General features: G+C 43.0%; 1 protein-coding gene across 1 annotated transcript in view; it reads left to right on the forward strand.

Annotated features, from left to right (window-relative positions):
• Positions 1–2,345, forward strand: part of iglon5 (IgLON family member 5) — a gene marked incomplete at both ends in the record, with an annotated part of 45,500 nt that extends 43,155 nt beyond the window's left edge. Inside the window, 2 exons of the mRNA XM_083678600.1 lie at positions 304–455; positions 2,242–2,345. Coding sequence (XP_083534726.1) covers positions 304–455; positions 2,242–2,345 — 256 coding nt within the window. The remainder of the gene's footprint in view (positions 1–303; positions 456–2,241) is intronic.
• Between the last annotated feature and the right edge of the window lie 12,313 nt (positions 2,346–14,658).

A 14,658-nucleotide genomic window follows, 5' to 3' on the forward strand; every position in this document is an offset into this window, starting at 1 on the left:
GATTTTGCTTACGCTTCACACAGATCCACACAAAGACCCTAGAGGTAGAGTTGGAAAGAGACGAGAGTGAGTCTGTCTTGTGAATGCAGATCATACAGTGTAATGGGACACGGCGGGAGGGAAATGTATTGGCAGCTAGATTTTTACTATTAGGATAAGGGTGACAAGGGGAAGAAGAGAAGAGTGGGGGAGTGTGTCATTCTGTGTTCTCAGGAGAGTGCAGCGAGAGAGTTTCCTGCCAATGCAGTAGGTGTGATGTCATGTTGTTTTTGTCCTGTCTGTCTATCTCTGTCTTTCTGCCAGGCCGGTGGAGAGCGATAACACTCTGAGGATCAAAAACGAGAAGACGCGCTCGCTGCTGCTGTTCACCAACGTGACAGACAAACACTTCGGCAACTACACCTGCTTCGCCTCCAACCGGCTGGGAGCTTCCAACGCCAGCATGCTGCTTTTCCGTGAGTCCCTTGTTGACATTGTTTTATAGCAAAGTATATATTCTTCATAGCTTGAGCAAAACGCTCCAAGAAATAAGCAAAGTTGACCAATGAGAGTTGAGACAAGGTACAAAGATAATCATGCTGTTTTTTTCATTTGTTTTTTTTGCACAGTTCAGCTCTGTTTTGCTAAAGCAACATGGGGAAAATACACACACAGAGGCACGCACACACACACACACACACACACACACACACAGAGAGACTCACACACAGAGACTCACACACACAGACGTTTACGTTGTTTATGTGTGTGTGAGCTCATCCCACCACACACAAACACACAAGACTAAGAACAGTCAGGCAACTACACCACAGAAAACACATAACCACTAGGCCTGTTTTGTCCACTATTTGGTTGTTTTGCTCTTAGTCGTCTGAGATATTTTCAGTCGAGCTTTCGGTAATTGTGTTTTTTCTCATTGAGTGTGAGCTACACACAAACAATTGCAGCCTGTCTGAGCAGACTTATTCATTCCGGAGACCTGGGATGGCACAGCCCATCATTCTAAGACATAATGGTACTGAAATGATTAAAGGTTATGCTGTGTTAGAAAAAAAATTGCAACACTATTAAAAATAATATTATTCTATAACAAACTTGTTTTCAGAATTGTAAGGTTTGTTTATGTTAACAAATCTCATTGGTGGCTTGCTCCATTTTTTTCAGTCGTTAGGACCCCGAAACATACTTTGAGTTCTGATGGCTAATGAAAAGATGAAAATCTAAGCTTTCTAACCATGCCAAATGGGAGAAAGAGCCAGTTACAGTAGTATTACTGAGCACTGATTTTGAGAAAACCACTCCAAAAGTTTATACCATTTCTGAGGTATCGGCAACCGCATTTCACTCGTGGGACCACAGTGAGTTGCGGCCCAAATGAACATACCGGTAGACAGTTTTAGTCTGATATTTAGCCAATTATATAGCTATCATAGTTAGCTGGCTGTGCTCACATTTCAGCTAATGAGTCTGTTAGCTTGCTTTTAGCTCAACTGTAATGCAAGTCAGGCAGTTACCTGGCCAGTGAGTTTACAGTTGGTGCATGCTGCAGGGTGGTAAACATTTAAAACATTTTTACAAAAAAAAGATTTAAGATTTTATTTAGTATGGGACAGCCCTAATCACCACACACTGCATCCCTCCCTCTTTTCTTCTCCCTACTCAGTGCTGCATTTCTTCATTGCATTTCCTCCGTGCCATCCCTTCCTCCCTCTCTCCCTCCGTGCCATCCCTTCCTCCCTCTCTCCCTCCGTGCCTCGGCATTACCATCTTAAGTGAGTCCCTCGTCTCCTCCCTTTTCTTATTCCATTCGTTCGCCCATTATCTCTGCAAGTCTCCCTCCAATGACTCACTCCCCTCCAGCCCCATGCATCTTCCCCCTCTTATGCGCCGCTGTCGGCCCCCATGTCCTATCTCTCCATCATGTGGCCTTCTCCTCTTTCCCCTAATCTTTCCCTTCCACCGCTCTCACCCAGAGCGGGACATTGAAAATCTGACCATCATCTGATAGTGTCGTGTTTTTTTTTTTTTTTGTTCTCCCGGCTCTGGTCCAGACTGTCATTGGCGTCGCCCTTTGACTTCATTTCTCTCTTCATTATTTGACTCCGTTGTTTGCTTTTTCCTTTGCTAACTCTTTTTCTTCTCTCTCTCTTCCTCTCTGTTTTTTTTTCTCTCACTCTCTCTGTCTCTTTCTCGTCACCGTCGCTGTCGCCGTCGCTGTCCCTGTCCTGGTCCGCCTTCCAGGGCCGGGGGCCGTTTACGGGCGTGGAGTGACCCTCAACGTGGGGGTGAGTGCGGGGCTAGGCTTCTGGCTCTGCCTCTCCGTCTCTCTACTGCTGAAGGTCTAAAGCTCAACCCGAAGTCCCTAGGAAGGAAGAAGGAAGTTCTTTAATTACGAACCCATCACTGTGAACAAAAAGAATATGCATTATTCCAGGAGCCATTGAGAACATCACATACCCCCCCCCCCCTCCCCCGCCCGCCCCCCCCCCCCCACCTACCCACTGCAAGCCCCTCCCTTCCACACCTTTACCACCCCCATTACCACCATAAAGCTCTCTCTCCAAATGCCTAGTCCTGATAGGCTCAGTCTCTTCTCCCTGTTTCCAATGAGGGTCAACATGGTGATGTCTATAATGTGCATATTAATGATGATAATTGTTGTGTTGATGATAATGAGAAAACCGATATTTAACAACAGGATGATAATAATCTATATGATATAAACAATGACTGATTTGCACTGTTATCTTCATGGAAGTAACTGTTAAAATAGGTGTGTAATAATGATAACGGATAGATTTATGGATAGAACTATGATAATGAAGACGCTATTGAGGGGTCAGGTGATCGCTTGAAAGCTGTCGCCCCGTGACCTTTGACCCTCCGATCACACACACACACACACACACACACACACACACACACACACACATATGGTTTCAGATTTTAACTGTGTGGCAGTGTGTCCGACACGGCTGCTACGAATGATGTCAAATGCATAAAGGGTGGGCGGTGGGGGTTGTAGTCTTTGTTTCTTCTATTGCATTCTCTTGGCATCTTGACCAAGACAAAGCATGTGAGAAGACCCCCCACACCCCCCAACCCTTTGAACCCCCCCCCGTCCCCCGTCCCCCCCCGTCAGTTCGTCCGTCCGTCCGTCCGTCTGTCTGTCTGTCTGTCTGTCTGTCTGTCTGTCTGTCTGTCTGTCTGTCTGTCTGTCTGTCTGTCCTTCCTCTGTCTGCCCCCATCCCCATCGTGTCCTCCCTTGTGTAAATATAAGCAGTACAGAGGCCAAGCCTGTGACTTCAGTGTCTGGCAAAAACTGCATTACCCATCAGCCTCTATTTCAGTCTTCATAACCAGGAAGAGACTATAAGACAACAATGGAGTCTCCTGCTTGGAAGCCGTGCAGTCCATCCTTCTTGTCGCTTGTTGATAGCATGTACCGGTTAGAGATGTCCCTGTTGTGATCCCATCCTCCCCCTTCCCCCCTCCTTACCCTGCACTGTGTCCGTTTTACTCTGCAAGGTTAAACTGCTATTACTTTTTTGGTGTTAATAATAATACTACTACTGATGATGATGTTAATAAGTATTTGAATAAATATGATAGTAATTCCATGTGAGAAAAAAAAAAGAGAAAAAAAAGAACAAACACCGTAGAGCTGATGACGAGCCTCGGGTGCGAAGCGTATTTTGTACTTGCTCAGAGAAATCACACTCATTGGACGACGACAAAAAAGAGGTTGTAAAGTTTTCAAAGTGATGTGCTCTATTTTGCCATGACAAGCTTTTTAAAAACACATTGAAGTGATCCGAGGGAGTCTTTTCATCCAAAACGGGAGCGGTCAACGAAAAAATGTAATATAATTTGTAATGTGTATCTTATTCAAAAGTTTTTTTTTTTCTTTTTCATGCTGTTAACTGTGTTACACTTCTAGCTGATTCATCTGGCTGCCACAGCTCGTCAGCCTTTAAGACCGGCTCGATAAACGAGCTAAAGCGATCTGAAGCGGTTCACCCTCTTGCCATCCCTGTATGTCAACCCCCCGTACGGTTATAGTGCGGGGAGATAAAGATGTAATTAGCCGTTACCTGTGGCTGACTAAGCGAGAGGTCCTCAGCTTCCCCCGTCCCTCCCGTCGGCCAGAGACGGTCCCCCATAAATCAACCTCAATCCTGCCACTGACAGGATCCTCCTCAAGGACGGCCTCGCCTTGGTGCGCCTCCTCTCCACCGTACCCCGTGCCCCCCCCCCAGCCCCCCCCCCCACCCGCAATGCCCAGACATGGGGGCGCCGGAATCCCCTGTGATAGAATTACCCAGCCACTTACCCACACAGTTCAAACAAAGGGACGTATAACCACATAATGCTAATGGTGGCGCTCATTCCCCCACTAAACCGCTGTCTCGTTCCCCTGCTGTGTCTATATGCAAACTCCCATAGTGAACCTGCATGGACAGATGGGCTCAGACTAGCTGACTCCTTGCATTTCCTGTGAAAAATCCCAGGAAAAACTCAGCAACTCGGTATTCAACAATTCGCTGCTGTCTGAATTGTTTTTTTTGTTTTTAGTTTTTTTCATTTAAACCAGCAATAACCCCCTAACTTTACTGTGCGGTGTGAGGCATCTGATACTGTTAAAGCTGCGCTATGATTTGTGCCACTAACTATCTATACAAAAACAAAACAAGTATGTTGTAGTAATATTACTATGTACACTACAGTGTATGCTCTGAAGTGATGTAAAGTCCTGACAAGTGTAAATGGCCCTTTAGTTGATGCTAGGTAATCTAAAACGGATTCTCAGTCCAGTGTGAGATGTTGTAGTTAACCTTTGTCGATGCCCAAAGCTGTATGCGATGTAGTCAATCATTGGTTTCTGAGGTGCAACACAGACCACCTGTGTCCACCCTGTTGTTCAGCGGACAATGCTGGGTTCGATTTCAAGCACAAGAGCAGGTTGTTTGATCAGTGCTTCTCTTTTTCCGTCGCTTTCTCTTTTTCTCTCTCTCTCTCTCTCTCTCTCTCTCTCTCTCTCTCTCTCTTGCGCTCTGTCTCTCTCACTCGGTCTGTCTGTTCTCTTCCACATACTCTGTCTCTTGTCAGCATCAAGCTCGATTTGTCAGTGGCATAAGCATCTCTATGTACATACTCTGTCCTTAAAGAAGAAAAAAAAAACCTAAAGAAATGAACAAAAAATAAGGAAAAAACATATTGTCATGTTTCTCAATGTGGGTTTGAAAAAAAAGCACGTAAATGTTCGTTATGGGTGGATTTTGAAAAAAAAATAACCTGTATATTGTGTTTGGTTTTACGGGTGGGGAAAGGGCTGGGGATATGATTTCAGTCTTTGGGATGGGGATAAACGGTATGTGGGCATTTGTAAACACCCCAAATGAGTTGAGTGTCTCTATGAGTTGTCAATCGATGTGAAACTAAGCCAGACTTTTGGTTGGAACTGAGACAGAGGACTGGAAGGAAGGGGGTAGGAAGGAGGCAGAAGACCTGTTTGAGAGCACCCCCGTCCACAGGGAGCCAGGGAGAGTACGCCCTGACGGGTCCATACAGAGAGCTCTGGGCCAGAGGGAGATGGGATGACTCTGACCAGACACTGACCTCTCCGTTGGGGAGAAAGGAGAGAAGCGCTCGATAACATTCCCAAAATGAGCACTGTCAAACCACAGAGTTGTTTATGATTACGCTATGTAATGTGAATAACACAGCATTGGTCATATACACCATCTAGCCCCCTCCAAGTGTATAAATAACCTTTAAATTGAGGGGGATATGGTGCTCAGTTGGCTCTCAGTATTACTAATATGTCTGCCTGTAAACTGAGCCGTGCTGTACAGTAGTTCAAGCCTATCGATTAGCTTCTACACTTTAATAGTTTGGTGTCGTTGCTTGTTCTGTTATTACAGAGGCATAATGATCCTAATGGGGATTAGTGTTGAGAAGGCACACTCACATGCAGTTCGGCCCTCCCAGCACAGGGGGGCAGCACCAATTTATGCTGCACCGCTTGAGCATCGCTAAGCAACACGTTTATTGATTTATGTTTTTGTACATAATATAAAACCTACTTGCTTGATTTATATATATGAGATTATTTAGGCAATTTTTAAGAAAATTATAACTGTATTTAGGTGGTATATTTTTTTTAATTTATGAATGACTTCATGAATACAGTGTACAGAGTAGTGGTAGACAAACTGTAAGCTTTCTCACGGTTTGAATGTACTATATTCTCTTCTTTAGTTCACTTCCTGTGTTGGTTCACTACACTATATTCCAGTACCTCCACAGTAAAGACAGAATTCCAGTTCCAAATGGTCAATCAATACATTTGACTGAATCGCTTGAAATAGACCAATTTCTCCCAGGCCTGCTTTACAAGGCCCCAAAGACGGGATTGATCAAGTGTCTATAGCAAGGCCTTAGAATAGAGAGCATCATTTATCATGCCTGATACAAGACACCCTTAATTGCACATTGATCTTAGGCCCCTTCCCCTAAACAATTTGGGCAAGCTATAATGTCACTTGACTAAATTATGTGTTCTGAGGCAGACAATGAAGAATGAGTAATTTGTTTATTTTCAAGTCAGTTGAAAGAGTAAAGTTGAGGTATTTAGTTTATTTCTTTCGTTCCAATAATGAGATGTTAACCATGTCTGTATAATGGCACCTTATATTACATTATGTTTTCTTACTCTACTTAAAAGATGATTGATATGTAACCAAATGTTGATTTTGGAAATGTCAGTACCTATCGATACTGTGTATCTAGAGGCTTATATCTGACAAACACAGCCAACTCTTTAGACGTAGGATAGGATGCAGTAAGATACATACATTAGAAAGAGAAGAGAGGAAAAAGGGTAGTCGGGTAGTATCAGGACAATATTCAACTAACATGATAAATTATCAGCATTGTGTCAGATTTTCAGTACCGGTACTGTGTATCAGTTATACCAAGAATAGATGTCACACTGAGTGACAGATTCAATGATATATACATTATTATCTTGGTACCAGGTCTCCAGCCTTTGTCCTTCACAGCATAGTCCACTTGATTAGCATGTATTTTGACTAATTATCTATTGTTTACCAACTATCTACAGGCTTGTTCAATTCTTATGAGCAAAGTCAATGTTGCAGGTCTATTAAGCTCCAGTAGTTTTCCATTACCACCTCTAATGAGCACATCGATAGACAACATGTTGGTGAGGTTAGATGTGAAAATAGGTGATTATAGGATAAACATGCTTCACATACATGCTGGCAAGCATTTTAGAGGAGAAGACAATATTTGCCTTGATTCATTGAAGGACGAACTTGAAAGTCGCATGTACTGTAGGTCTAGTAAGTTGGTTCATAGAATAGTTTAACAGATATACCGGTATACAAGGATAGGTACAGTAGTTAGATGGATAGGTTTAGAGGAACTAGATAGATAGATAGATAGATAGATAGATAGATAGATAGATAGATAGATAGGTACAGTAGATGGATATATAGATAGATAGATGGATACATGGATAGATACAGTAGAACAATAGATAGATAGATAGATAGATAGATAGATAGATAGATACAGTAGAACAATAAATAGATAGATAGATACAGAAGATAGATAGAGATAGATACAGTAGATAGATAGAATATAGAGATAGATAAGACAGATAGATAGATACAGTAGAAACATAGCTAGATCAGGCAGTTTTTGTGCCAGCTGATTTTAATTGTAGATTCAAATTATGCATGCACACACAGATTATTATTTATGTAAAACATATACAGTATTTGTTTATGTGAAGATGGGTTAGAGTGTTCCCGACAAGACACAGAGGCGAGAGCAGTCAGTCACTCGCTCCCACCCCCCCCCACCCCCCCCGTCCACACGACTCAGACACGCAGGGACCACAGATGGTTCCCTGTCAATCACGCGCCTCCCCAAGAATGCGGTGTCTGACTAATTAACAGTGTGCTCCATCTACCAGTGGAACAACAGAGACAGGCACACGAGGCAATAGTGGAGGCGCCCACCATCCTCCCTAGTCATTAGAAGTCCTGCCTAACATCTCCACACTCACTGCCCCATTACTTGGCCTTTGTGAATCACCAACCTACGCCCGGCTCTTGGCTTGTCAATCAAGTGTGTGTGTGTGTGTGGGGGGGGGGGGGGGGCGGCATTTGATTTTATTTACTTTTGTTCCTATTGACAGCATCAACCGTGGCGTTCTGGCATGTCTTCATATCTCTGTATCTCACCTGGTGGGGGACGATCCGCATGTTTTGATGAAGTCATCACCGACGGACTGCTAACTGATTTGAATACATGCCAGGATACAAGATTGGGCTGTCATAATGCCGTTTCATGGTTTCGCCAGAGCAGTTTTGAAGATGTACAAACAGCGATGACAAGCACGTAATGACAATACACAATGGGAAGTGTCACTTTTATCAGTGCAAAAACGAATAGCAAATATTTACAGTAGACACCAGCTGTCAGAGCCAACAAATGCAGCGGACCGGTCTCGCTTGGTTAGTGTTAGTTGATATTCTATGATGACGTCATGCCCATCTCTCTCTTGCTACCCTTGGTCTCCTTCCTCCTCCCTGTCCATCTCCTCTCTCTCCCTTGTGTGGAGACAACATGTGTATGCCAGTCCTGCTGCCCTGCCACCTCCCTGTATGCCAGGTATGCCCACCCTGGTATCTCTGTGTTATTGATGATCCTGTGTGTGTGTGTGTGCGTGTGTGTGTGTGTGTGTGCGTGTGTGTGTGTGCGTGTGCACATTCTCTGACCTTTACATGGCAGGCATGTTGATTTTAATCTACCCCAGACCTCAAACGGTTTTTGTGTGTGGACTTTTCAAGATGGCATCAATATAAACAATTGACAAAACAAAGGAGCAAAACATTTGTCTTCCACCTTGACAGATTTCTGTGCCGTGAAGCGATGATTATGACTATGATTAATTTAGTCTCTGTTCTGTCTGTTTTTGTCATTTTTTGGTGCGTGTATCATTTTTTCAAAATCCATGAAGTGGAGTAAAAAAGAAAAGATATCAAATGAAGGGAGAAAAAAAATAAAAATGAATTTTGTTTTTAACAGAACTCATTGTGAGTGGTTTCTTGTGGACTGTGTTGCTTACTCAGCACCTGCGGTTGGAAAGATAAGTGAGGTAAAGCTGAGTGTTCTCGCTTTGGTTTTAGCAGATGCTGAGTCTAACACCCTGTGTGGCTGAGAGAGTTTAAGAAAATAAATCACAATATTGGCAGCGGCCAGGCTTTCAGACGGAGGTAATTCTATGACTAGCATTAAAGCCAGGTCCACAGTGAATTGAGATTTCAACAAACAAAATAAGCATATTTTTAACGTAAAAAGGAGACACCTTAAAACAACCAAGCTTCAGTATCAGACTCTAATTAACAGAACAGAAAAAGTTGCCTAATGTTATAACATGTACAGTATTCGTATTTGCGCATATCATAACTTAAAGAAATGCAGAACATCTTTAATCCAGTGAAAGTAAGAGTGTTTCCCATGTTGTGTTCCCATGTTAATCAAATTAGTCTTCTGCCGGGGCACTCAGTGGCGTAGCACACTAAGGCGCATACCATATCATCTCAAGGTCCCTGGTTCGATTCCGGCCATCGACATATCCTGCATGTCATCCCTTCTCTCTCTCACCCATCCTCCCTGTCAATCTCTACTATCTCTATCCCAAAAAGCAGAAATGCCCTAAAACATATTTAAAAAATAATTAGTCGTCTGACTATGAGTGTTACAGGTTTGTGGTTCAGTGTTTCGGTGAGGTCTTTCATAATGATGTACTGGACTGTTTGTCATCAGCATTGTAATATGCCATTCTCTCTACATTGACATTGACAAAGTTAAACAGATTAAACATTAAAATACTCTTTTATGCATTATGCATATAAAAAATGAAGTATCTTTTACTTGCCCTACAGAGAAAAACTGAATTTCTGTGCTTGACACTAATTAAAACTACTATACAATGATGTTAACATGCTCGTCAGAATCTAAGTAAACAAATTAATTTTGGATGCGAGAATTTTAAATATTGACATAATAATCCTCACACACAAGCTATTTTGTTGTTTAGTTTAATTGGCTGACATGCTGTCTAATGAACACCTCATCGTTGTGAAAGAGACTAATGAAGACACTGCATTTTTCTCACTGTTGCGTTGCGTTTTCCGTAGACACAAAGACACAGGGCCTCTTTGTCTGTCAAGACACCACATGTACATGTTGTCTCTCACGTAACAGGCGATGAGATTTGTCGTGCTTTTGGAGCATGACCCATTTACAATCCATTACCCCTAACATCCTACTGAAATGAAAAACAAGCTGACTTCTCAATTGCATTAGTAGGAAAGCCTTTAAGCACATCACAGTTCCGGGAGTCCTATCGCCACTGGTGGTTGGAGAGAGGAACAATAGCATCCCAGAAATGCATTACCTGTGTGTTCTTCTGTTGATGGCAGGCCCAATAACAGGTTAGTGTACCAGCAGCTTCACAATGTATGAAGTTACGAACTTCTAACCTGCGTTATGAGGTGCAACCTTTTCTGTCATGATATTGCCTGACTAGGGGTTTACCCTTGCATTTGCTTTTCAGTATTCAGTAAAATGTCATTTAATTTGTAGAAACCATTAAAATCTCCTAGGAGATGGTATAAATCAATGTTTTTGTATTGTACAGTGGCCCAGACCATATTACAGGTACCTTTACCCAATTACAGTATGACAGTTCCTCAGCGGTGGGCCGTCCTTGCATCAGCCCTTGCGTTCACAATGTTTACAACACTAATGATGTAATTATTTTCAAAAGTGCAAAGAACGAACTGCCAGTCATGGATGTATTTGTGTAACTAGTGGAAGAAGTACTCATTACAGAGAAAGTCCCCCCACCCCCCCCTTAAATTTTTCCTTTTTTGTAAATAAACTACAGTTACACCACAACATCCTTGGTATGAGTTGGCAACTGTAGGAGCCACAGTGATGCTTCCATACTGAAAGTCGTTATGTTTTAGTAGGCCACCAGTACTGTGTGCTACACTCTAGCTCTTGAGACAGAAGTGTGTGGAAGGTCCTATTGTGTACATTGAATGATAGTGTTTCAATGGCTGTGTGTCTTCAGCCCCATTGCAGATGGTGACAGCGGAGGACTTGGTGGTCGGTCAGAATCCCTCCCCTGTCACTGTGATGCGGGGTGAGAGGGCGAACCTGTCCTGCCACTTCGAGGTGGAGTCCGGCAGCAAGTACGGAGTTCAGTGGTTCAAGGCGACGGAGGGAGTGGATTTGCGGCTAAGTATCGGGGATGGACCATACCTGGTGATCGCTGAGGTGGCCGTGGAGGACGCCGGTGTGTATTACTGTGAGGTCAGCGTTTCACGGCGAGAGCCGTCACGGGGGAACGGCACACAGTTGATTGTCCTGGGTAAGAACAAGTAGCTGGGATAACGAATGAGTCCATCCACCATTATTTATGAATATCTTACTGGAGCTCGTTAGTGCTGGCAGGGAATGTTACTCAACATTTGTATTTTTCTTTGTTGTTGCTGTTTTCACTGTTGTAATTGTCTTCCATTTGTATCCTTTGTGCGTTTTAGCCACAGCGTTTAGGGGGAGGCAACTGAAAAAGAGGGGGCTGTGCATCACTATAAAGAACATAAGCAAGCTCAAATCTATAAACAAATTTGAGGCACGTGAAACAGTGAAGGTAGAAATCACATGTTTGAACCCGTTCCTCATTCCATTCCATGCATTACGATGAGCCCGTCCTCCGATTTCTACCTCCACCAGCCTCCCATTACGTGAACTATACTCTCAGTTGATGTTTTTGCTTGAGCGGTTTCATGACAGATCCAGGAATAATCGCCCCAGCACCATGCACAGTGCATTGTATTGATTCTTTTCAGGGAATTGAAACTCACCAGAGAAAAAGGCAGGGAGGGATGGTGAAATTATTATGTGGAAATCCTTCATGCGGAAGAGTAACTTCCTCTAGACTTTCTCTGGTAGAATGTGAGGAGCATGTGATTACAGTATGTCCAGGGTCATTTATAGAACAATGAGTTTGTTTTACCACAACTGTATTTCACCCCCCCTTCCCTTGTCTCCTCCCACCCCTGCTAGCTCCCCCCTCTGCCCCCCAGCTCCTCCTCCGGGTACCCTCGGACCCCGCAATTGAGCAGTGGGCTCTTCTCTGTGTCACTGGGGGGTTCCACCCAAATCTTCTCACCATGACCTGGACCCACCAAAGTGCAGATAGCGACCAGCCCTCCATGGTCCGAAACTGCACGATTCAGCCCGCCCACCCTTGCATGAACCAATCAGCGAGCCTAAATCTCAAGACCCTAACTAGGGATTGGATGGGGCACTCCTCAATCACAGTGATTCAGAATCACTCTGCATGCCTCCAAGTGACCGACAGCTCCAAACAGGAAGTATACCTCATCAGTGTGTTGTCCCTCCCCCCTCGTCAGTCTTTGGATGCTGGGATCACCTACACCTGTAGCGTACAGGACCACCCTGCTCTGACCACAGCCTTGTCTGCCTTCTTCATCTGGAGTAAGCTTCTATTAAAACCCAATGCTGTATATCCCTCTGTGCCAGTTATCCTATGGGTCAATCCTCAGCCAACGCAGAAAGGTTATTGCATACAGTACATACTTGCATAATTTAATGAATGATTTCCCTTGTCAAATTAAATGCACCCTGTGCTTTCACTACATATGGGCATGCCAATCACCAGGGGCACGTCAACCCGTTGAATTGAATTCACACTCGTTTAATATCCAGATAGGTCTGTAATACGCTGGTAAAGAGATTGCATCATAATCAAAGAATGTCATGACAACGAAGCTGTCTGGGGACAAAACATAGCAAGTTGTATTGGAAGCTCCATAGGGGACTAGTAAATAATGCTGTTTAGCTATAGGTCTGTAATATAGGTCGGTTGTATTTAATCCTTGACAGAGTTAATACTGCATTTTTTCCCCACATTCACAGATGCAGCTCCCAATGAGGTTATCGGATGCCTGAATATCCTGAAGATGTGTGTCCTCTCTGGATTGACCACGGTGTTCTCTACGATAGGTAAGAATGGTCACACTCTTGACAAGAATCCTCGCAGGGATCATGAGTCGGAAATGCAGTCATGAAGAAAAGCTTTATGATTTCTGTCTTGGGTATATGTTTTGATATCATTGTTTACTTTACAGCGCTCCAACACTTGTGTGAGAAAAAGAGAACGTTGCCCTGCACAATGTACGTTACCTCTGACATACTCATTCACATGTGCACACAAAAACATCCTCATTTATGGGCACCTAATTTGTTTTAACAGCCATCTGTTCAGGCATTGTGAGGAAAAGTCAACACCGACCTAATACATATTTGTCTAAATTACTCTTCCAGGAAATAATGCATGACATACTCCTTCTATGATAAAAAAACAAAAGAAGACTTGTTTGCACTCCATGCCTCTCCTGAACACACCAACCCTTGGCAAACAGCATAATAATTTCATTTTCTGCTAAATCACTTGCTGAATCCCCACCGAAGCTTGTAATCCACTGTACATGGAAGATTGTATATACTGTATTCTCATCACATGATTCCTTGTTTGTGACAATGAGAGAGAGTTGCATTATTTTTAAAAGTAGTTCTCCCTCTTTGATGAGTATGTTTCACTCTCGCATACTGTATTGTAACACCCCTCAACTGTGATGCAACGTTGACGCCAGTTTATGTGAAACCTTTTGTCTATGTTGCGTGTTGACAGGAATCCTGCTTTTTGCATTTTCCAATCGTGACAACTGCTGGTGACTGCCTTTGTGCTTCAGTCGTGGTCAGTCCTGTATATATCAGAGTGAATGTTTCATGCATGATGTAGCTGTCAAAAAGATGCAAGGATCAACTCAATCTCTGTTGAAGCGTAACCTTAAATAAAAAATAAAAAGCAGGATTAGAGTTGTCGCAATTCCTTGGGTTAGCTATAGTCAGCTACTATTGAACCTGTGTGTTTACTGTACTCTACTGTGTGGTGCAGTGTGCAGTGTGCTGGTACCTACTGTAATCAGACTCAGAAAGATAATATCCCTGCCTAAATATTCATGAAATCTCTTAAGTTAATGTCTTTTCTTGAGGAAAAGTAAATTAAAATATTTTTTGAAAGTGGAGAAGACCAAAAAGACACAAAAAGACACAACCTGCTTCTGCTTCATCCTTTATGCTTATAACATAATAGCAACACAGTTAAACTATGATTTTGTTCACAAAATAAATATAGCTGGTAACACTTTACTACAGGGAACACTTATTAGACACTAATGTATTCATTCATTATAAACACCTTATTAGGCCATTATTTACAGTAGGTCTTACTGGCCGTATTTCTGGTCTTTATTCAGTGTTCTCTTATTGTCACTGTAGTAATAGTAATGTAGTAGCTGGCCAGTTAGATGTGACCACCAGCTCACATCCAGGGATTGAACAGGCGACATTTAGGTTATTGGCTAGCTTTCCTAACCTCAAGGCCAACTTGCGTCTTGAGGGGCAGGGTAGAAAGCAAACACTTATAAGGTCTATATTAGTGCCTAATTAGTATACCAT

The sequence above is a fragment of the Argentina silus genome (genome assembly GCF_951799395.1).
Source record: "Argentina silus genome assembly, chromosome: 10".
Classification (NCBI taxonomy): Eukaryota; Metazoa; Chordata; class Actinopteri; order Argentiniformes; family Argentinidae; genus Argentina; species Argentina silus.